The sequence below is a fragment of the Trachurus japonicus genome, chromosome 18 (genome assembly GCF_045865225.1).
Source record: "Trachurus japonicus isolate A0001 chromosome 18, Traja_1.0".
NCBI classification, from domain to species: domain Eukaryota; kingdom Metazoa; phylum Chordata; class Actinopteri; order Carangiformes; family Carangidae; genus Trachurus; species Trachurus japonicus.
Window position 1 is genome coordinate 11,045,724 of NC_140924.1, and position 23,961 is coordinate 11,069,684.

At 41.9% G+C, this 23,961-nt stretch overlaps 2 protein-coding genes across 2 annotated transcripts; both read right to left on the reverse strand.

Annotated features, from left to right (window-relative positions):
- Positions 1–1,422: 1,422 nt before the first annotated feature.
- Positions 1,423–8,195, reverse strand: LOC146968742 (uncharacterized). The gene is made up of 9 exons (XM_085759696.1): positions 8,027–8,195; positions 7,453–7,647; positions 6,298–6,482; positions 6,094–6,206; positions 5,348–5,487; positions 5,096–5,181; positions 3,005–4,915; positions 1,772–2,085; positions 1,423–1,630 (listed from the first exon to the last, which is right to left on the reverse strand). The coding sequence occupies exons 1-9, from the start codon at positions 8,192–8,194 to the stop codon at positions 1,488–1,490; spliced, it is 3,255 nt and encodes a 1,084-aa protein (XP_085615822.1). The 5' UTR covers position 8,195; the 3' UTR covers positions 1,423–1,487.
- A 2,231-nt stretch (positions 8,196–10,426) lies between these two features.
- Positions 10,427–23,961, reverse strand: txk (TXK tyrosine kinase). The gene is made up of 16 exons (XM_085759569.1): positions 23,450–23,961; positions 19,878–19,929; positions 19,073–19,154; positions 18,790–18,921; positions 17,918–17,982; positions 17,642–17,701; positions 15,967–16,021; positions 15,751–15,830; positions 15,549–15,673; positions 15,370–15,444; positions 14,372–14,543; positions 13,424–13,640; positions 11,803–11,867; positions 11,572–11,690; positions 10,747–10,904; positions 10,427–10,621 (listed from the first exon to the last, which is right to left on the reverse strand). Exons 1-16 carry the CDS (start codon positions 23,460–23,462, stop codon positions 10,550–10,552), a joined length of 1,542 nt encoding a protein of 513 aa, XP_085615695.1. The 5' UTR covers positions 23,463–23,961; the 3' UTR covers positions 10,427–10,549.

Below are 23,961 nucleotides of genomic sequence, written 5' to 3' on the forward strand. Positions count from 1 at the left end.
TCTCATGTCGGGGCTTCAATACAAGAGGGACATTACAGACGAGCAGTATGGAGGTATTTGGATGTTTTATGGTGTGTCTTTTTGGACCAAGAGAAGTGGTATCCATTCACAACCATCATATGGACAAATACTACTGTGTGGAGCCCCCCGTAACTCAGAGAAGGAACGTAGCTCTTAGTCAACATGAGGGTGAGTAGATAATGAGTGAAATTTGAATTTTGGGTGGACTTTGAAGAACTACTTGCACCAATCTTTTATAATTTTACAGCAGATCGTCGCCACAACTAAGAAGCCGGAGATCCAAACGCCACCAAAGAAACCGCAGACTAAAGACAGTGGAGCTCCAGTCAGGCCACAGCCGGCTCCAGCAGGACCAATCACAAACAACCACCCGGCAGTTCGCCTCCTACAGCTGCTCCTGGCCAACAGCAGGGGGCGCACAGCCGGGTCGCTACCAGGCTTCATCCGCCAGTCATCGGATAGTGACGAACTAGCGGCAACTCTGCCGAGGCGAGCGGTCAGGAACAGGTGGAACGTAGGTTTCTTTTCTTCGTCGGACTCTAGTGACGAGTCTTAAAGAGACAACGAGGAGTTTCTCCAGCGGCAGAACGAAAAATTCTGCGACAATAAAAAAGTCTCACGTTAATGTGGATGAATCTACGCTACCCACACTTGTTAATGGGCCCATTTTCGATAAATATATCGTTTTGTCTCTATCGTTATTTTGTTATTATTAGTGGTGGTGGAAATGCTGGGTGAGCCGACCAGCGTTTCCTTACTTTCGGTTTCGTGGCGAGTCATGACAATAACGCCGCCGAATCGCCGTTTATGGTCGGAACTACGACGGTATGTGATCGTCTTCGAACCTCTGACTTTAATTCTTGATGAATGAAAACATGAGTCTGTCTTGCGCCGGTCAAAGAATTTACGGTGCGCGCGGAGGCTCATAAATGTAGTGTGAAAACACCTCGCTTTTCCAAAACTCCTCGTTGTCCCTTTAAAATGTCATTGTAATGTAGTCTTTTTTAAGATATTTTTTTCTATATTCAATAGCTAATGATGTTGTAGCTGTATTTTTTTTGTATGTTGTAGCTTTTAATTATTGTGCTGTAAAAAGGAAATGCAACAAATCTTTTTAGGAGTTTTTATTCTTATAATGTCGATGTAAAACAGTACATCAGAGTTATTCTCTGTTGTTTGATCAACAATGATGTGAAAAGTCTCAGCATATGAACAACCTGTTTGCTATTTTAAAAAGTTGAATGTAATAAAACAAAAACACACCTTATCCATTATGATCTTGTATTTGTTTTAACATTTGACACCAACAACCAGGTGGAAATGGGACAGTTGATTCTTCATATTAGCCACCGCTAATGCTAAATGAATTAGCAGTATAAGGAGGAATCTGACGTATTTTTTATTTATTTAGGTAAAGTTAAAATGAGTTGATCTGGATTCAGTCGGTAAAGAATAAAACAGGTGTGTTAGGATGTGTGTTTTGTGTGTGTGTGGTGTCCATTGGGGCTGTTGTATCCAAACTGTTGTGGTTCTGCTGGAGAAATGGAGGGAACTGGTTGTTTGTCTTTCCTCTGATCGTTGGTGACGCCTTTTGTGACGTTGTGTTTGACTGAGAAATAATCAGAGGAAACAACACTGGAATGAGTAAAACACAGATTTACCAGTCTTGTTTCGTCATAGCTTTTTGTTATCTTAAACCCCACTTGAGTGAAATCAATCAGTTAGTGTGCGTTTGTGTTTTTGTGCGTACCATCTCTTCCTCTGAGCTCTGGTAGCGTCGAACCTCTTAGAACTGGGAAATGGACGGCGTTGGACTTCTTTTTGGCCGCTACAACGCCACCGCCTTTACCAGCGTTACAGCGATCAGACAGGAAGGAGCCCTCGCGGATCAGACTCCTATCTGACACCTGAAAGGAGAGCGTGGAGGGTGTATCTTCCATTTGGATTCTGTCGTGAACAACAAAAAACATGCATGCTGTTACCTGTGCTGTAACGTGGCTCGACAGAGACTGTTGGGATAGTCGACTATAGATGCCACCATGATGCCTTGGCTTGTCTATGCACCTGTAATACACATACAAACACAAACTGGTCTGTTCTAGCTACTATAACTGTTTTGGATAATTGTTACATAGTTAACCATAGAAAATAAAAATCTTCTTTAAAGGGACAGTTCAACATTTTGGCAAACTGGCCCATTGCCATAGTCCGGATAGTTTAAGGAGTAGGTTTGTTACCTTTAATTGTCGGTGCAAGCTACCTTTAGAACGGCAGAGCAGAGCCACGAGCTGCTCAGAGCTACACAACAGAGGCTAATGGGATTTCTTGGTTTCCCCTCATCAAACTCATCAAATAAACAATCCAACAACTCCAAAACGCTCTGGTGGACAAGTTGTGACCTGCACATTCACCACGCTATGAGATAATAACAGAATGTTACGAGACAGAGTTGTTTTAGAGGGAAATACAGAGACTGCTTGCCGAAAAACTGCCCCGATTGAAATGCACATCAGCGGTTTTGCATGAATTCTGTCTCATAACGTTCCGTTATTATCTCATAGCGTAGCGAATGTGCAGGTCACAACGTGTCCACCAGAGCGTTTTGGAGTCGTTGGATTGTGTATTTGATGAGTTTGATGAGGGAAACCAAGAAATCCCATTAGCCTCCGTAGCGTAGCTCTGAGCAGCTCACGGCTCTGCTCCGCCGTTCTAAAAATAGCTTGCACCGACAATTAAAGGTAACGAACCTACTGCTATGACTATAGGGATTATGGCAATGGGTTAATTTGCCAAAATGTTGAACTATCCCTTTTCCAGTTTTCAGAATTTTGAGTTAATGCCCATATATTAAAGACTTTGACTTTGCTTCTTATCAAGATCTTCTTACATAAAAGTGCTCATCAGACGCTAGTGTAGCTCTACTTTAACATTGGGGTCCTTGGGGTAAGTTCTGATATTGTTCAAATTGCAAGAACTTAAATACCTGAGGCTGTGGCTCCCAGGGTGGAAACCTGCCCCTAGGGTAAGGTGATCGCTGGCAGTAGGACTGTTGGCATTGACGACAGAGAAGTTGGGGAACAGGGTTGTGGAAGAAGGATGGAGAAGAGGAGTGGAGGATGGAGGAGGAGGTGGAGGAAGTGGAGAGGAATGGGGAACACCGACACCAAACTCATAGAGGTTGGCTGTGTCGGTGTTGTGTAGGACGAAGCTTCTCCTTGACGATCTCTGGTCTGGAGTTGCTGCAGAATGGGTTGAAGTTGACTCTGCAACACAACAAGTCGAATCTGTGGTAGTGGATGTATTTGTTGTATCATTCCTTGCTGGCTTGTCATTTGTCCTTCTCGCCTCTGTAAGAAATGAGGGTTTCTGAGTCCTTATTGACAGTGTTGTGGTGGACATACTGTGGTTGCTGAGAGACCCAATCAAGGATTTGGAATGAGGGACTTTCCCTTCACTACAGCTATTTTTCTGCCTTGTACTTGAGCTTCCAGAAACCTTTGAGGATTGGTTTACCACAGCGTTGGTTGTAGCACTGGTGGACACGGACAGAGCTAAATCCACTCTGTTCTCCTTATCTAAAACTTTGATGGTTTTAGGGATTCCACTCAGTATAGAGTCTGACGCTGGTCTGGACTCTGGGGTGATCTTAGTATATCTGAAAGATGCCTGCTGGACGTTGGAGGGCCCGGAAGATTGGGGATCCTCTTTTCCAGAAGGACGGGATACTGGTATATAGTTATCTGCTGTTTTGGCTGCTTGTCTGAGGTTTAAGCGTCCATAATCCTCTGGAATAACCTCATATGAAGTATTAAAGATGTCCTGCTGGATTTTGGTTTTCATTGATACTTCTGTTGGTTCCCTGACCTTCTGGTTGCCCTTTGTGGTTTTAGCAATTGAAGTCAGGGAAGTTTTGGACAACTTTGGAGCTGATATTCCTTTGGGCAAGGCTGGAGTGCTGCATCCAGGTCCAGTGTCAATTAAACTTTTTAAGGACTGTTGTGTTGGGTGTCTGATCAATCGATCTGTCTGGTACTCAGAAGTTTTGCATATTTTCGTGAGAGAAGGGACAAATAGAGCAGTGTGGTCATTGCTTGGTGGCCGACACACGTGAAGTGCCAAGCTAGAGTCTGTTCGTTTGAATTTTGAGTCCAAAGAGGCTCTTGAAGGTGAACTCACATTTGGACGGTCCGGAGTTGAGCTTGTAGGCATTTTGTGTTGTGTTATTGTGTTGTTCCAGCTTTTCCCGCACTCTTTATTTAGCATTGATTTAGAAGCTCTACAGATTTCCATCAAATGTTTCTCAGCCTTACTCGACACCGTTGTGTCTGAGCCACTAGAATGCAGGCCACTGGGATTTATATCTTTTGTACTCTTTGTACTTTTTATATGGTCCCTTGGCTCTGGAGTAGCAGCCTTCCCATGTTTAGATTTAGCCACTGGTGTGTTGTTGTTCTTCAGAACTTTTATGGGCTTTGTGCCGTCTGATGAATAAGAAGAAAGGGTTTTACCCGATTTGGAAATCTCTGCACCAGTGGCTTTTCCTTGTTTACTTTTCACTGGAGCCCTTGCTGCCTTATCAGCTACCTTAACACCTGCAACCGTCTTGGACTGCTTGGTGGGAATCAAAAGTTCTGAGGTGTTTCGAATGGTTTTGATAAGCTTTGAAGGCTGTTTTCCTTTTGTTTTCTCCATCTTCTCGTCTTCCTTTGTGTTTTTCTTCCCCCTTTCCTTGTTAAATTTCTCATCCACATCTTCCAGTTGTTTCTTGTCTTTGCCTCTCTGGTTCCTCTCATTGCCTTCATCCTTTTCCCGTCTTGGGGTTTTGGTGATTTTGGGAAGGATTGAGTTTTCCCTGAGGTCCTTTTGGATCTTGACATTCAGCTCATTTAAAAACCTGTGTAAATATAGGCAGAAGATAAGTGGATTGATTTAGGAGGGTACAAAATTATCAAAAGGTTGTTTTTTTGTATGTGGTAATATACTTTAATACTGTGTAACAGCTCTGCTAACAATAATCTGTGCTTGGTGATTGATAAATTGTCTAAATTGTCTGTCAAACTATAAACTCAGCTACCTGTGAAAAGAGTCCTGTGTAAACAGAGGATGTTCAAGCAGTTCTGAACACTGAGCTCGTCCTTCTGGATCCATCTGGAGACAGCTCTGAAAGCAACGACAGAAAGGTAACAATGATTCTGATACAGTCCCTCTTATTCAGATCTAACAGAGCAACGTTGCTTACTACCGTAGCTGTTTTCAGACCTTTATGTAGCAGGATAAATCACATTGTCTCTCTTTAAGTCAATAAACTAACTAGACTGGACTGTACCTGTGCCAAGTCTAGGGCAGAGGCGGTGACTTTCGGGAAGCGCTGTTGCAGTGGGAGTCGTCCATAACACTCAGGCAACTTGACTCCAGAAAAGACAGGATTCCTATGGAACAGCTCCTGGTGATGAGCAGTCAAGTTACCTGTAACAGATGAATTAAATGGGAAATTTAATGCTGCAATTACATTAAAGGGATAGTTCAACCAAAATTGAAATTTCACTCATTATCTACTCACCCTCATGTCGACTAAGGGCTGGGAGAAGTTTCAGAGTCCTCCGTGGCTTCTCTGAGTTACAGGGGGTCTCGGCGTAGCAGTGCATGTCCATATAACGGTTGCAAATGGATACCACTTTTCCTCGTAACAAAAAGACACACCAAAAAACATCCAAATACCTCCATGCTGCTCGTATGTAATGTCTGTCTTGTATTGAAGCCCCGAAATGCGGAATTGTTCCGAAAAAAAAAAAAAAGTCTATATTTCAAGCTTGTTTGCAGTGGAAGCTTCTCTTCCTGGTCCGTCCAAATCTTGCACGAAAAGTGGTATCCATTTGCAACCGTCATATGGACATGCAGTGCTGCACGGAGCCCCGCTGTAACTCAGAGAAGCCACGGAGGACTCTGAAACTTCTCCCAGCCCTTAGTCGACATGAGGGTGAGTAGGTAATGAGTGAAATTTCAATTTTGGGTGAACTATCCCTTTAAGTGAGTTCAAAAAGCAAGTGTAGTATATAGGCTACTTTTTCTTACCAAAGCACCTGACGATGTGGTAGATTTGGTCGAGGTCAGAGTCTCCAGGAAACAGAGGCTGACCTGTTAACATCTCTAATAACAGACAACCTATAGCCCACACATCGACTGGTCTAAACACAGACACAAAAACATGTAGTTAACTTTTTTTTTTATCAAGAGAGAGAGTAGCGCTAACATGCACCGGCCTATGAAAACACTTACTTTCCATACTTTAGGTCTCCCACCAGCAGTTCAGGAGCTCTGTACCAGCGAGTGGCTACGTAGTCGGTGTAGACGCCGCCCTCAGCAGGTGATGCCATGGTGCGGGCGAAGCCAAAGTCGCACAGCTTGACGATACCTTCCTGGGAGATGAGGATGTTCTCGGGTTTAATGTCCCGGTGGATGATCTGCGACAGAATGAGACAAAAATAGGTACCGTAATTTCTGGACTATAAGCCGCTACTTTTTTCTCACGCTTTGAACCCTGCGGCCTATACAACGATGCGGCTAATTTATAGATTTTTACTGGCTAACGGCCTCCGGAGGGCACTCTAGCAGGAAGCGCAAGTGAGACAGTCATGTGGGGAAAGATTATGCCCCGAAGAAGACACTAGTTTTGAGTGTTGGTGCAGTTGGTGCTGTGTTGATGCTGTGTTGGTGCCATTCAGGCACAGTTTGAAAAAAAAGCATGTCAGGAACTAAGCAGGATTTCTCCCATGGCTATGCTACATTTCTACCTTAATTAAAAAGCTCAGAGTAATTGTGATGGTTAACTACATGACTTGTGACTTGTGACATGTTACGAGTGAGAACGGAGGCTCTCTGTCTTCCACCTGGCGTCTCACGGCTGAAAACCAACCTTGCAACATAGTGTAGTTACTCGGCCACGACCCCGGTGTCCCAGCTCTTGTCTTTGCACACCGCAACACAAACGCGCTCCGTAACCCGTAATGTTTTGTTCATGACGGTTAAGCCTACACAAACACACACGCCGTAACATCGTATTTGTTATGTAACGTTATCCACAGCTCCATTTATTGATTTTTCGCCGGCTTCGTTGTCAACAAGTGCACATGGCTGAGAGCAGCGTAACCAAAACAGCTGAAAAGTGAGCGGACTTGTATGTTTCCACACATCTGTCTTTAGGTGTAAATACTGTATATATCATGTTACAACATGAAAAACCTGCGGCTTATATTCAGGTGCGGCCTATATATGTACAAAATCTATTTTCTTCTAAAATTTAGCTGGTGCGGCTTATATTCAGGTGCGCTTAATAGTCCGGAATTTATCTGTAATCTTTCATCTGCTGCTGAAAGACCTAAAGACCTAAACAAAGACAGACTGAGAGGTCCATGTTCTGTTGTGTGTCCTCACGTTTTGCTGGTGGCAGAAGGCTGCAGCCCTCAAGATCTGGTACAGATATTGCCGGCTGGTGTTCAGGTTCAGCCCGTTTGGGTTTTGCTCCAAATCGTCCAGGAGGGTCCGCTCCACAAACTCGAACACCAGATACCAGCGACGACGACGCTTCCACACTTCCAGGAGGTTCACCAGGTTGCCGTGACGCAATTGCTTCAAAGGGGAGGAAGATGAGAGCGGAGAAATTAAAACAAATTGTGAACTCACAGGTGAATGTGGCCTCGATAACTGTTTGTATTATGTTTTATAAAAGCATTTCATAAAATCGCCAACAACATTGTAGAACCACTAATTATTTATTCTTCTTTGTGTTGGGTTTTAAAGTAAATCCAAGAATAAACTGAGAGTTGTTTTGGGTTGTGTTTGTCTTGTGATTGACAGGCTGCCTTTGTGTTTCGCTTCACTCAGGTTTCAGGCTCATACAGACGACTGGACGCTCAGTCATTCACTGACTGATTGATTGACTGATTGATTGATTGACTGATTGATTGATTGTCTGACTGACTGACTGACTGACTGACAGGTGTCGTACCCTGAGCAGCTTGATCTCCCTCTGGGCGATCTTCTTCACTGTCTTGTCGTCGTCCGAGTCCATGAACTTCTTGATGGCGACGAGGCGGCCGGAGTCTCGATGGCGGCACTTGAGCACCGTGCCGTAACTGCCCTCCCCGACCAGACCCAGAGACTCATAACGCTCCATTGTTGTGTTTATACTGGAAGGTGAGTTATAACAATTGTTAACAAATTAACAAATCTTTTTCAAAATACATTGTATACATCTATTAATGCTGTGACACCACACATGACTGCAAATGGCTGTCGAAAATAACATAAAATAAGAAATATTGGTAACACTTTACAATAAGGGTCCCTTAGTTAGTACATTATTAAGCATATATAAACTAATGTGTTAATTAATGCTGAGTAATGCACACATAATGATAACTAATTATTTAATAATTTATTAACTAACTTTGAGTAGTAAACATTAATTAACTGCTTACTAATAGGCTACATTAATTAATGTGTTTCCTAATCCTAATACATAATAATGATTGTTAATATAGCTGTAAACGGTTAATTATTGCTTAATAATGTACTAACTAACGTTAATTAAGGGACCCTTATTGTAAAGTGTTACCGAAATATTTTTCAAAAAGATGTACAATTATTTCATATTAACATGTTAACACCGACATATTGCTGTACCTGGTCAAAATATAGTCCCATCACATATTCCATATAAACTAAAATGCAATCACTTTGAACTTATTTATGCCACTAGTGTTGTAGTCAAGACCAAACCAATGCAAGACCATTACTGTATTCAGTACCAGTACTCATAATAATCATGTGGCTTAATGTTTACATTATTCCTCAGCTAAAAAGAAAATATAATTTGAAAATCTAAACCACATTTAACAAACTAACAAAGTTTGGATTGAACAGACTAACACAGCACAGAATCTGCTGAAGCCTCCTCCCAATGTTGACACAGGTACAACCAAGTTTTTTATATGGTAACACAAGCAGATACTTTAGTAGAACAATTTTAATCAGCCATCAGCAATCTATCTTAAAGTTATTGAATTACATCACATAAACCAAAGAGACTGAGTGACCAAGAAAGACAATAATGGTTAAAAAAAAAGATGTCACTGCAGCTGTGGAGACCAAGACCTTAAAAATGTGGTCTCAGGACCAGGACCAGGACCAGTACTAGTCTACTATGCCACACACTACAGATGTTTGGCCAGAAAATGTGTTTACTGTTTGAAATCGGTTGACTACTACCAAAATATCATAGAAATGTTACACTGACAGCAACAACAACAACAACAACACAGACCTACAAACTCTGGAGTAGTGAAAAAGGTGACAAGTTACAAAACTAAAACCCTCTTCATTCACTTCTACTACTCTGGTTGTCATAAAAAAAAAAGGTGACTGTAGCCAAAAGGTGACCAGTTTGCAGGTGTGACAACAACAACCTGTCCGTTAAAATGTAAAGTTCAGTTTCCAAACACACACACTCCCTCTCTCTCACGGACTCACACGCATTCACGTACACACACACATACACTAACCTTACGGGGGAATTCCTTCTCAACACTTTAATCGCTGTGAGCTTCCGTTATCAACGTAAACACTGGAGTAACGTTTAGTGTGTGTGTGTGTGTGTACAGTCACCGGAGAAGTCAACTCGACTACGTTTGTGTGTGTAGTCTGTGTTTATGTGTGTGTAGTGTGTGTTTATGTGTGTGTAGTGTGTGTTTATGTGTGTGTGTCCGTCCCAGCACTTGCCTGCTGCTGCTGCCACCCCAAAACGTTGCCGTGGTAACGCCCCCCGCCGCGCTCCGCACACGGAGATCGAATCGAACCATCCGTGGATGGAACGTTACGTCAGCAAAAGCACACGACAGAGAACGTTACGTCACAAATATACAAATGAAAATAACGTCAGGCTACGTTACGTTACGACGACGCCAAAAAAATAGACAATATGAGTCGTTGCATCAGCAAAAAATAGATTTCAGGACTCGCTGAGCATTTATCATTTTGTTACTATGATGTTTTTGAAAATTAACCTGTAATAGACTCTACATTTTAATTGTTCTCACGGTCTTTAGCACAATATAATGATTAAATAGGCTACTATAGTAAGTTTTATTCACTGCTTTCACTCAGCACAGCCTGTCAGCAGCTCTCTACCACCACCTACTGTCATTGTTACAGCACTACGTCATGTGAAGAAAAGGAGGTGGAATTAAATTGTAATGATACCACACTAAAAGACATTAAATCCGGTGAATATTGTGAAATTTGGCATGTTCATGAAGCACCTTTTTATGATGTCACATTTTTCTTTTTTGACACAAACAAGATTGGGTCAAAAATCAAATGTCAAAGCAAGGAAGAAAGAATATTTGAAAAAGATATCAGAGAATATTTTAATGATAAAATACATATTTACAATGACAAATCACAGTCTGTGTACATTTATGATGACAGGGAAAAGTAGTTTGAAAATCAGCAATAATAGGCTACACATGTGTTAATCTGGATTTTCTGCCAGTTTTCTGATGTCGTCCAGTAGCTCAGAGAAAGGCGGCCGACCCAGAGGCTTCTACACCACCACCATCACAGCAGAGGGCAGGGGAGGAAAAGGAGGTAACAAAAGTGGTTAACAAAAGGTTCAATAACCATTATGTAGGCCTAAAGATAATCCATACTGTACATTATTATAAATACCTCGTGCCAGCAGCGGTACATGATGGCGTACAGCGGCTGTGACGCTTGGTGTGGCCGGTACAGCCGGATCCCTCTGGTGATGTCATTGACCACCTCCAAGTTGGATCGGTTTTCAAAGGGAGTGCGACCCTCCGAGTAGATCTCCCACATCACCACACCTGCACATGGACACATTCAGTTTCAATGTAGTCAGAGATGGACAGAGTACTCGACCCCAGTACTTGAGTAAGAGTACAAATACTAGTACTGGTCAAAATTTACTCCATTACAAGTAAAAGTAGCTCAGTCGACATGTCACTCGAGTAAGAGTAAAAAAGTACTTGCTTCTAAAGGTACTTAAGTATCCAAAAGTACATGCTTTTAAATTTAAGAGTAAGAGTAAGAGTAAAGTTCTTATTTTTCACATCAATGAATTACTATATTTTTTTCTAAATGAATGTAAGGAGCTTTTAACTCTTGTTTCTGAGAATGAACTCTTTGAAACCAGCTGCACTGATGTGCTGCTTTTAGGGGTCAGGGTTTCCTTCTTTGACAAACACAGCTTGTGTCCAATAGGATTTTAGAAAAAAAAAGAGCAGACCTGAAAGTAACGAGTACTTTTCAGCCTTCCTAGAAATTAACTCGAGTAAAAGTAAAAATATTTGTCTTGGAAATGTATTCAAGTAAGAGTAATAAGTACCAAAGAAATCTAATACTCAAGTAAAGTACAAATCCTCTGGATATGTACAGTACTCAAGTAAATTTACTCCATTACTGTCCACCACTGGCTGTAGTCAGATCTACTAAAACACCAATATTACGAGTATTTCTACTACGTTTCCTCACCGAAGGACCAGACGTCAGACTTGCTGCTGTATTTACTGTAGTGGAGAACCTCAGGAGGAGACCACTTCACGGGGAACTTGGCGCCGTTGGAGCTGGTGTACTGGTTGTCTAGGACGTACCTGGAACCAAGAACTATAGGTGTCAAAAAGTACATCCACAGAATATATGATAACTACTATCTAATCATCATCTGCAACAAAAAAACAAAACAAAATGAAGTTGCAGCTCTACCTGGTCATTCCGAAGTCGCTGACCTTCACCACGTTGTGCTCGTTGACCAAACAGTTCCTGGCTGCCTGAATGAGGAAGACAAATATCCACTAACTTTAATGCTTTTGAATCACATCATTTGAGGAAGGGAAACTCTGTTCTTAATGTACCTTATATAAAGGAGGAGCAGTAATTAAAGGTCCAGTGTGTAAAATGGGGGTAAAACAGTGATATCAAGCGTTCAGATTCTAGTTTGGCCTCCGAGGACAAACAAAACTCGACGACTGGGAGTATTTCAGGAGCATGGAGCGACGAGGTGAAGATCTAAACCATTTTACAATATGTCTGCTGTTTCCTACTCCCTTCTTACCTTCCGCTTTCCTCTTTGTTGGTTTATTTATGAACGTGAAACTCTTGAAATGTGCTCTCTGACTGGCTGGATTTTCTGTTCGGGCTGCCGTACAAACATGGCGGCGCAAGATGGCGACACTCTCTAAATCAAGACCATTGCTATATTGCTCGACACTTGTATTTGTCTGGGAAGACGTTTCGCCTCTTATCCAAGGGGCCAAGTCCAGTTGCCTACGATTCAATTTGCCCAGAAAAGAACAATGACCTGGATGAATGAGAATATCCGTAGACTTGCTATATGTATTAAAGAATAATTATAAGGCTACGAAAACCAAACAGATTTTATTTTATAGCGATTTTACACTTATACAAATATATTCATGGGTAGTATAATTCAGATTTTGCCAATAAACCTTGACAACTATTACACACCGGACCTTTAAAGGGATAGTAGCATTTTTTTTTAAAGTGGGGTTGTATGATCTACAAATAGCCCCTAAGTACTTTAATTGCAGTAGCAGACTCTCTGCACTCCTCCCGTTAGCAACGCCAGCCCATAGCCCTGGCCAGAGATTTACAACATACAGTGTTGTGAATGGACCCAAAGAAACGGCCTATTTTCGTGGCCTAAAAGAGGATTTACCTGAAAAAAAATACACAGTTCCATTGTTCGCTATAATATAATTTTTTCCAGCCCTTCAAAGTGCAGGAAAAACACAGTTTTTATATGGACCTAACCAACTCACGTATCCCTCCGCCCAGGGTTAGCGCCCGCCGATCAGCAGTTGGTTAGGTCCAAATAAAAACTGTGTTTTTCCTGCACTTTGAGGGGCTGGAAAAAATTATATTATAGCGAACAATGGAACAGTGTATTTTTTTTCCAGGTAAAACCTCTTTTAGGCCACAAAAATAGGCAGTTTCTTTGGGTCCATTCACAACACTGTATGTTGTAAATCTCTGGGCAGGGCTATTATGGGCTGGCGTTGCTAACGGGAGGAGTGCAGAGAGTCTTCTACTGCAATTAAAGTACTTAGGGGCTATTTGTAGATCATACAACCCCACTTTTAAAAAAATGCTACTATCCCTTTAAAGATAAGTTATCATTTGCTGCAACGTGACCAACAATAACACTCAAAACTGACAAGTGCAAACAAACACCAGACAGTTGAATCCCTCTTCCTTTTATCAGTTGTGTTTTGCCGTCACTAGTTTCATGATTAAAATACACAACAAACCGCAGACACAAACACACAGAGAGAAAGACAGACAGACACACACACACTAGACTCACCAGGTCTCTGTGGATGAAACAGTTGGACTCCAGGTACTCCATCCCCTCGCAGACGTCCTGGCACATGGACAGCAGCCAGGCCTCCTTCAGCCCGCCGCCCTTCTGCCGCAGGAAGTTGAGCAGGCAGCCGTTCTCCATGAACTCGGCCACGATCAGCAGGGGGCGCTGCTGCAGGCAAACGCCGTACAGCTGCACCAGCTTGGGGTGGCACAGTCTCCTGGGGAAGGGACCACACAAACAGACAGTTTCACTTCTCTGTGTTGACAAGAGGGTAGTTTCACAAGAGTTAAAGGGATAGTTCACCCAAAATTCAAATTTCACTCATTATCTACTCACCCTCATGTCGACTAAGAGCTGTGAGAAGTTTCAGAGTCCTCCGTGGCTTCTCTGAGTTACGGGGGGGGGGGGGGGGGGGGAGGGGGGGGGCGGGGGTCCGCGCAGCAGTATTTGTCCATGTGATGGTTGTGAATGGATACCAACTGTCTTCGTAACAAAAAGACACACCAAAAAACATCCAAATACCTCCATACTGCTCGTCTGTAATGTCCCTCTTGTATTGAAGCCCCGACATGAGAAATTGTTCCGAAAAAAATTAAATAAGTCTATATTTTAAGCTTGTTTGTAGCGGAAGCTCCCAGTGTCTCAGTTCACTGCTCTTCCTGTGTCAGTGCAAATCACGCGAGATTTGCACTGACCGGCGGAACAATTTCTCATGTCGGGGCTTCAATACAAGAGGGACATTACAGACGAGCACTATGGAGGTATTTGGATGTTTTTTGGTGTGTCTTTTTGGACGAAGAAAGTTGGTATCCATTCACAACCATTATATGGACAAATACTGCTGCGTAACTCAGAGAAGGGACGGAGGACTCTGAAAATTCTCACAAATTTGAATTTTGGGTGAACTATCCCTTTAATGTCAGTCACAGTCACTCTGCCGCCCCTTACATCATGACTTTGGCCTCCTCGATGAAGTCCTCCTCGTACATGGCTCCCTCCCTGATGGCCTTGATGGCCACTCGGTGCTGAGACCGCCACTTGCCGAGCCTCACCACGCCGAACTGACCGCTGCCCAGCTCCTTCATGAAGGTCAGCTCGCTGGGGTTAATCTCCCACTTCTCTGCAGGAATGAAAGAGGAAGATAATGTAGGAGGATGATGTATGTAAAAAAAAAAGAAAGAAAACAAGATTTAAAGAGGATCTAAGCAGGATTTCAGGCAAACAAATGCACATGGGCGAGAGGAGCGTAACCAAAACAGCGGAAAAGCGACCGGACTTGCACAGTTCCTCTTTAAAAGAAAACGTCTGTCAAATGAACGCAAGCAAGTCTCAGCTTGAGGGTTTGATTCATTATTAAACAAGAGCTCATAGGACGCATCTCTGGGGATAAAGATTTAACTTTAAGTTCTCAACATTTAGGCCAGTGGCTCCCAACCTTTTTTGGCCCGTGACCCCATTTTGACATCACAAATTTCTGGCGACCCCGGCGATCACGGCTGTCAGGCAATCAAGATATTTTATATGCTGCATTTTATTTGAACTCGATTTATATTCGAGAAAGTGAAAGTATAGAATACAGTTGTTTAACTAGATTGTGTGTGGTGTTTTAATCATAATTGTAGGTATTTGATTTCCAGGCGACCCGACCCCAAGGTTGAAAAACACTGATTTAAGGAAAGAGCCACTAGATTTGAGATACTAAATAATGTATCATCTGCATATTAAGACACTTTATACTTATCTCCATATAGACATATGTTTCATTCAAGCAAACATATCTCAAACATTGCACAAAGGGCCGATGTGGCTGCAGGTTTTTGTTCCAACCAATCAAGAACACACAGTTTGACCAATCAATTGTCTGAAGACTGAGAACAAAAACCTGCAGCCACTAGACCCTTTGTGGAATCGGTTTGAGATGTTTTTATCTTTGAGTATCAAGTTACCTGAGCTGAATCCCGATGTGGCAGGTACACACCTTCCCATCGGCCCCACTGCATATCGCAACCTTGTTACTAGACCTAAAGAGACACACACACACATGCCAAACCATTTCAAATGAAGCATTACTTTATATCAATGGTGTTTAAACTGCACAGTAGCATGCATATAAGTGTGTGTGTACCTGCTGCGTTGTGTTCATGGTAGTGTATGACATCAGGTATGGAGCTGAAGGTATGTTTTTCGGCCAGGAAGAACTGTCCGGTGTCGCTGATTTTGATCTGGTAATGTCGGATATCTCCACTATGGCTGCACAAACAAAGCATCATCAGTTTACAGGCAAAGATTTAATGTAAATATTGATTTTGAGTGTGGTGTAAAACTACCTTAATGTCTTAGTGTAAACAGAGACAGTGTAGACTCCCTTCTGACTGGACTCCCGAACCACAAACCCGCCCTCTTTGTCCTGGGAAACGACCAGAAACATCCTCATACGTACGTCTTATATCGGTCACTTCAAATTATTAACAGTCAAAAAACATATTATTTTAAGTTTAATGTCACATATGTCAATTGAAAAGATTACAGGAACAGGTAGATACCTCCTGTCTCAGCAGCTGCTCGGCCTCTGTCCTTGTGATGTTCATGCAGTACCATCTACATAAGAACGAAATAATTAAATTATTGTCTTTCATCATTAAAAAATAACATTACAAATTAAAATATAGGTCTCTAAGACACAGAAAACAAAACATTAAAACAGTGATGTTCCAGTTTTCATTGTGTTGTAGTATATTATCCACCTTTACTTTCTTGCTTAGATATCTTGTATTATTTTATGTTCTTCTTTGTGTGTGTGTGCTTTTTCTGGAACTCGATGTCCTGTTAAGTTATCTGACGCCAAGGAGGATGTCTGGATCAATGTGAATGACAGGTTCCTTGTTTTCTTTTACGGTTAAGTTTGGTGGGATACAGGATATGGGGTTTTTCACTAGCCTAAAAGTTAAAAGGTCAAGACAAAGGTCGTTGGCCATCTGGACGGGAGGTTTCTCTCTGTCCGGAGAAGGTGGAGTGTTGGAGATAAGCCAACATATAAAAAGGAAGGTTTTTGGGTTGAGAGAGAGAGATCTCATTTTGGCACCAGAGATGCTCCAGGATTCGGCATTCTTTGTACACTGTTCTTCTTCTTGTTAAAGGACAATTCCAGGCGAATTCAACTCGGGGGTGTATTTTTCTATCATTTTAGGTCTAAAAGAAGGAATCTGAAGATTTTCACTTTAATCGCTCCTGTTTTGCGATAGTTGCGTCTGTCCCCGCATCGCCACGGCAGCAATGAATGGGAGTGGATGTAAGTTCCGCTGTTTAGGCTGTTTACAACCCTCAAAGCCGCAATTTTTTGTTGATATTCCTGTGTTTATGACACAAGCGGGAGCTCCGACTGCGCCTGAACACACCAACACTGCAACTTCGGGCTCGCGCAAGACTCTGGGAGACTTTGAATTAGATCTAGTTTTACAAACATGTCGGCTTGCTTGAAGTAAATAAACTTCTGGGTGCATGTTTGAGTCGCCATCTGACGCTGTCTGTGGAAAAAAATTGCGGCTTTGAGGGTTGTAAACAGCCTAAACAGCGGAACTTACATCCGCTCCCATTCATTGCTGCCGTAGCGATGCGGGGACAGACGCAACTACCGCAAAACAGGAGCGATTAAACTGAAAATCTTCAGATTCCTTCTTTTAGACCTAAAATGTTATGAAAATACACCCCCGAGTTGAATTCGCCTGGAATTGTCCTTTAATAAACTTCCTTTTTAAAGGTAAAAGGTACTTCATTAGTCACATATACAGCTAGTACAGTGAAATTCTTTCTCTGCATTTAACCCATCCCTGAGGAGCAGTGGGCAGCCGCGGTGCAGCGCCCGGGGACCAACTCCAGATTATGAGCCAGTGCCTTTGGTCAGGGGCACTGACTGGAGGATTAACCTAGCCGACATGTTTTTAGTGGTGGGGGAAACCGGAGCACCCGGAGGAAACCCACGCAGACACGGGGAGAACATGCAAACTCCACACAGAAAGGCCCTGGGCGGCCCGGGATTCGAACCCAGGACCTTCTTGCTGTGAGGTAACAGTGCTAACCACTGTGCCACAGTGCTGCCCTTTTTTTTTTTTCTTGAATACAAGCGAAGACGTGTCAGCGGTGATCCCTTCTTTTCATCGTACACATCAATATACCACAGTGTAAACATCATAAATATATCAGTTGTGATGTCATACTCACGGGTTTGCCTCGATTCTGTTTTTCTCCGTCACGTAGTTACTGGGGATGAAGCCTTTGTTGCTACGGAAACACAGAGGTAAGATCAGTAAGATAAGTTGTTAGAAAAACAAGTTTCTATTTCAAAATGTCAGGGTCAGTGTTTACTGTACATTAACATTGATTCTTCTTAGTCAAATTATCTTTTATACATGAGACATGATTGGAGTTGCGTTACGTGTGATATTGTCGTATTGTGTTACACTGTTGTTGTGTATGAAGCTGCTTTGCTGAACTGACCCGTGTTTGTCCTGCGCTCTCCACCACAGTTGGTCTTGTTTGTGCAGAATGACGTACTCTTCCCCCTGTGAACACAACACGCTGCATCACACTGATCACAACCACTTTCATTTTCAATTTGGGATTTATAAAGACTAATTCACTTTATATTCAGCTGTTCATGCACGTTGATTAGATTTGATCACTTCCCCTCTGTTAAAGGACGTTTTGTATTTTCTTTAGTAGCGTATCACTGTTTGACTTGTTTGTAATTATTGCCATGACAGTCAGTATTTGTCTTCACGCTGTTGTCTTGGAAACAAGATGTTAATCACAGTCAGATCAATCAGACCATGTCCAACCAAACCAACCAGACATTTAACAAGCGGGCGACTGATAAGTTTTATGATGACTCATAGATAAAACATCTATTGAACATTAGTCAGGATTTATTAAAGGAATAGTTCACCAAAAAATGAAATTCAAATACTCCGGAGTAGTTTTTTATTCCTCAAAGTGCATCTAGAGACCCGGGAGGCCGTTCATAATCCAATGAAATCCTTTTATGAGAGTCAATAGCGCCTGACACAAAAACGTCCATAAAACTACACAAAAACCTTGTAATATTCCTCCACACTGCTCGTCTGCTGCAATCCAAGTGTCCTGAAGGGAGATAATCCAGAGTTTACTCGAAACAACGCCATTTAGGACATTTTTACAGCCTAAACAGTCCTGTATTGCACTTGCATGTTCATGCGCAGCAGGTAAATTCAATGCAGGACGGTTTAGGCTGTAAAAATGTCCTAAATGACATAGTTTTGAGTAAACAATGGACTATATCCATTTTTTGGTGAACTATTCCTTTAATAATATGTGTATGTGTGTGTGTGTACCTGTCTGAGTGTGAGGTCAGTGTCCTCCTTGGCGCTGAAGTCGTACATGGCAACGACGCTCAGTAATCCTGCTCCTTCCCCGTCCTCGCCCTCAGGAGGGGGGAGGGGCAGTTTCCTCCTCGACCTGTCGGCCTGAGGAAGACGCAGAGACAGAAAGAAAGAAAGAAAGAAAGAAAGAAAGAAAGAAAGAAAGAAAGAAAGAAAGAAAGAAAACAAATTAAAGATAAAAACTCAAATGAGTCTGTCGCCATCGTTCCCCTGCTGGACGATACTCTGGTCGTACCCGGTAGGCGTGTCCTGGGTACCGTCTGCTCTGGAAGCACAGCGAGGTCCGGTCCTCCAGCTCCATACGGGTGCTGATTTCCCTGGAATTGATCAATGAATGAATCAATCAACCTACCAACCAACTGAACAATCAATCAAGATTTTAAAGGGATAGCTCAACATTTTGGCAAATTGGCCCATTGCCATAATCCCTTTAATCATAGCAGTAGGTTTGTTACCTTTAATTGTTGGTGCAAGCTATTTTTAGAACGGCGGAGCAGAGCAACAGGCTGCTCAGGGCTACGCTACGGAGGCTAATGGGATTTCTTGGTTTTCCTCATCAAACTCTCATCAAATATACAATCCAACAACTCCAAAACGCTCTCGTGGGTTGATGGGGGAAACCAAGAAATCCCATTAGCCTCCATAGCGTAGCTCTGAGCAGCTCGTGGCTCTGCTCCGCCTTTCTAAAAACAGCTTGCATCGACAATTAAAGGGAACGAACCTACTGCTATGACTATAGAGGTTATGGCAATGGCCAATTTGCCAAAATGTTGAACTATCCCTTTAAGTATATTTACTAAAATTAGTTTTTATGTGATATTTAAATCTAATTTTAATATCTATGACCTTGTGTCTGATTGTTTCTATATAAATGGACACAATAATTCACTGTCATGTGTCTGAATGAAGCTGAGCAGCTCTGCATGGTGCAAGAAAAGGTGTGATGTCCATTTTAAAAGGGGCGGGGCCACATAGAGTTACTCGCCCGTCTAATTTCAAACTGATAGATATACAGTAGGTATTGATCCTGGAGCTGTTACCTGGTCTGAACTGCACAGCAGCAGCAGCAGAAGACTGAGTGGATGGAGTGATCTGGAAGAGAAAAAAGAGGAAGGTGAATCGTGTGTCATCATCACTGACATCATACTCTTTTGTAAACACTTCAACTGTTTACATACAGTGTTGTCATGGCAATTAATAGACTGTTTCAGACTGTGTCACTTAAACTGCAAAAATAGACACAGTTTCATCTCTCTCATGTGTTTTAGTTTGACTCTCGTGTGTATGTCGTTGTGGTTTTTGAGTAGGAGGTCTTTGTCAGGAAGTATAGTTTCCTATTCTGCAGAACTAACACACTCTTTAAGTGTGTGTGTGTGTGTGTGTGTGTGTGTGTGTGTGTGTGTGTGTGTGTGTGTGTGTGTGTGTGTGTGTGTGTGTGTGTGTGTGTGTGTGAACGCAGGTGTTGGTCATTTTTCTCAGCGTTTGTGTTCGCAACTCGTCTTCCTGTTGTTGGTCCACAGGCTGTGTGGGTCTGCAGGCACGTATGTATCTATGCACGCAGCACACATCTGAAACAAACCAACGTTAGTCGTGTGATTTGAAGGTCGCTGTCAGAATAAAAGCCTGTGTCCGGATCAGCAGAAGGTTGAACTCCTCTGGTGGTTTGTGGTGAACCTACGATCTATTGACACACACGATCATGTTGGTGTTGTTGACTCAACATGGAGTTCATTAGAACTTCAGATTTGGGTTTTTGGATGAATAAGGATATAATTTTGTCACAATTTCATCATTTTGGGTGATCATCAGACAGTGACACAGCTTCCAACTTCCAACTTCTCATTCATTATGTCCGCCATGGGGGCGATTAGTTTTGCAGTAGACAAAGACATAGACATGACACAAACCCTGTAATAGACACATACTGTACAATAGCACACACCACAGTATCATCAACACAGGAATGGCGATCCACCATGCACAACCACTAATCAAAAATAGAAAGATAAATGACAGTAGTACAATTAATACCTATAGTGGTTACTTTCCAGATGTTGGAGGTTACTCTCTTCATACATCAACTCAACAGTCCAACACTTGATTAGGTAGTGCCATTAATAACCCTGTGGTATTTAAAACCTTATTAAAGTGGCCATTTGTTTTCACTTTTCATACTTCTGCTGATGATACTTCTACTAAAGTGGGATTTTGAATGAAGTTTAAGTTAAGTTTATTGTTGTCATTGCATAAACTGACATCGTAGTCAGTGATTTAAATCTTCTTGAGAGTTCCTATCCTGTTTCAGACCCTTCAGTCGCATTATTTATCTTAAAGTTATTCAGATCTCCAAGGCCAAGGTAAGTGACTTTTGTTTGGACAGGGTCTTCGTAATAAAAAAAATGCAGTTAAAAAGACCTGTTGCAGTGAATATTCATCTTGCTTTCAATCCCAGGGGCTTTTGGAGGATGTAAACAGGAAGTATAGGCTAATGTTGCCATGAGGAGTAGATACACCTTGACAATTTTCTTGGGTGTTTCTTGTATGTTTCTTCACAATGGACATTGGTTAGCCTATACATATCCGCAGACATAAGTCATACCGAATGTAAAAATGTGGTGTTTCTTGTCAGTGTGTCCAGATTTCACAGAGTTATGACTCAGACACAGTGTGTGACTTCTCCTTTAAAAACTTTACCCAGATGTTCATGTTCACCAGAGGATGAACCCTATACTGACTGCACTGATCCAGACTGGTGTGCTGTGCTTTTAGTGCTAATTAGCAAATGTTAGCATGCTGACTATATACATACTAAAATAAAATAAAAAGCAGTTAAAAAGACCTGTTGCAGTGAATATTCATCTTGCAACTACAAGTTTCAATCCCAGGGGCTTTTGGAGGATGTAAACAAGAAGTATAATGTTGCCATGAGGAGAAGGCTACACCTTGACAATTTTCTTGGGTGTTTCTTGTGTGTTTCTTCACAATGGACATTGGATGTAATTATATCCTCAGAGTAAGTCATAACGAATGTAAAAATGTGTGTTTCTTGTCAGTGCGTCCAGATTTCACAGAGTTATGACTCAGACACAGTGTGTGACTTCCCCGTCTTCTCCTTTAAAAACTTTACCCAGATGTTCATGTTCACCAGAGGATGAACCCTACTGACTGCACTGATCCAGATTGGTGTGCTTTGTGTTTAGTGCTAATTAGCAAATGTTAGCATGCTGACATACTAAAACAAATGTGGTAAACATTACCGTGCTAGCATTAGCTGTTATTTTGTTACTGTCTCTTTTATGGTTGTCTAGTATCACTGTTTTTACATTTAGTATCTCGGTCCTTACATAACTTGTTGTATGTCACTGTACGTCAAATTAACTGTCATTGCATTATGTTGGCCTATTGTCTCTATTCTTCCTTCTTTTGTGTCACTGTTGTTGTATGTGCTTGTATTGTCTATATTTTAATGTTATACTCCCCCTCTCCCTTGCCCATAGGAGGTATTTCACCTCCTACCAGGCCATTGCCTTAATAAGAATGTATTCTTAGCAGTTCTTGCCTGGTAAAATAAAGGTTTACTACTACATGTGGCTCAAAACATCACTATGCCTTAATAAGACCTGACAGAGCAGCTTACATAACTTTTATACTTTCAGTCCAAAAATCACAGATCTACAAACTGTTAGCAAAGAAAAACTAAACTTTTAACCCTGACACTCGAATGTGCTGATGCAGGAGAGGTATAAACTGTGGCTCCGCCTCAAAAAAATTTCAGAAAATGCCAGTTTGAGGTTAATCTGATTTAAAAGGCCACAGCTATTTCTGGGTTTAACCTCTGTCGGGGTAACCTGTTGTTTCTTCTTCCAGTGTGAGAAACAAAACTGAAACTCCGGCTTGCCAAAACGTTCAGTAAGTAATCGGCAGATCGGAGGTGCTGTTTTGCAGACAGGTGTGCCTGCGTTTGCAAAATCTCCAACTCCAGTCGGCTCAACAACAACTTCATCATCATTAAAAAACATTAACTGAGTATCAAGTGTCTTGGCGGTTGCTCCACCACCACATGCTGACACAACACCCCAAACCAAACCGTCGCTCTTCGATCTCCTGTTCTTTCAGATTTACGTTTATACAGTACTTGTGTTCACAGTTTTAGAGGCAAAGTCAAATACGTTGAAGCCGAAGGAAGATTTTAACTCCTGATTTAGTTGCTGAGTTCAATTAAACAGAAACATTTAATGACAATTTCATCAAAGACGTTAATTTCTGTGAAGCTACATCACGTCAGACTTGAAGCGACTACTGTTTCCTTCATATACACTGCAAACACATCAACATTTACTAGTAATGATGAGAAAACGTTTCTGTTACGAAGCCAATTTCTTACAAAGCCAATTTCGTGTGTCCTTTTCACACCTTCTCTGATTCAAGTAGTTGAGTAATTTTACTTAAGTTAATGTTTCCTCTCCTATTTTTCGTTCACAATTCAGATTCACTTCACAATGTCTTTGCTAAAAGTGTCGATAGCAAATATTTGTTGTTTTAGCTCATTGGCTATTGTAAGATTTCGATTTCGATAGGTTTAGATAGGTAGAGTTAAATTTGCAGCACTTACTTAAGTGAATCATGATCGACCGTCTTTACGTCTCTTCTTCTTTTTCGTCTACCCCCACCATCACCACCTCCTCCTCCTCTTCTATCTATCTATCTATTATTCAGTCCCAGCTTCTCCTCCTCTTCTTCAGTTTGAGTTTTTGAGGTCAGCGTTGACTTGTGGGGTTGATGTGATGCCACAGGTGGGAAACGTTGAAGTAGCTGAGCAGCAGTGATGGAGGGAGAGTGACAAAGAGAGAGAAGACAAAGACAAAGAGAGAGAGAGGGAGTGTGACAGAGAGAAAGGCAGGTGGGTGGAGGAAGTACAGAAGGTGAAGACTAGAAGACAGAGAAAAGAGATAAAGAGATAAAAAAAAAACACAAAAGCAGAAGGTAAAAGAAGGGCCGTTATTGACTGATTTTGCCTCACGGATAAAGTTTTAAAATTACCAGATGTGAAAAAACAAAATCTTTAATACATATACGATGTTTATAGACAGAGAGTGTGGGAGAGAGATGAGGACAAAGAGACAG

Bases quoted from the DNA above. Each gene is read 5' to 3' on its own strand.
- LOC146968742 (XM_085759696.1), bottom strand. From the start codon at position 8,194: ATGGAGCGTTATGAGTCTCTGGGTCTGGTCGGGGAGGGCAGTTACGGC. The intron at 6,207-6,297 runs GTAAGTGTTTTC...GTCTGTGTTTAG, and splicing joins GGAGACCTAAAGTATGGAAA to ACCAGTCGATGTGTGGGCTA. The intron at 4,916-5,095 runs GTAGCTGAGTTT...ATATTTACACAG, and splicing joins ACACAGGACTCTTTTCACAG to GTTTTTAAATGAGCTGAATG.
- txk (XM_085759569.1), bottom strand. The intron at 11,691-11,802 runs GTAGAGCTGCAA...TCTTGGTTCCAG, and splicing joins AGCGACTTCGGAATGACCAG to GTACGTCCTAGACAACCAGT. The intron at 10,622-10,746 runs GTATTTATAATA...GTGGTGGTGTAG, and splicing joins TGTACCGCTGCTGGCACGAG to AAGCCTCTGGGTCGGCCGCC.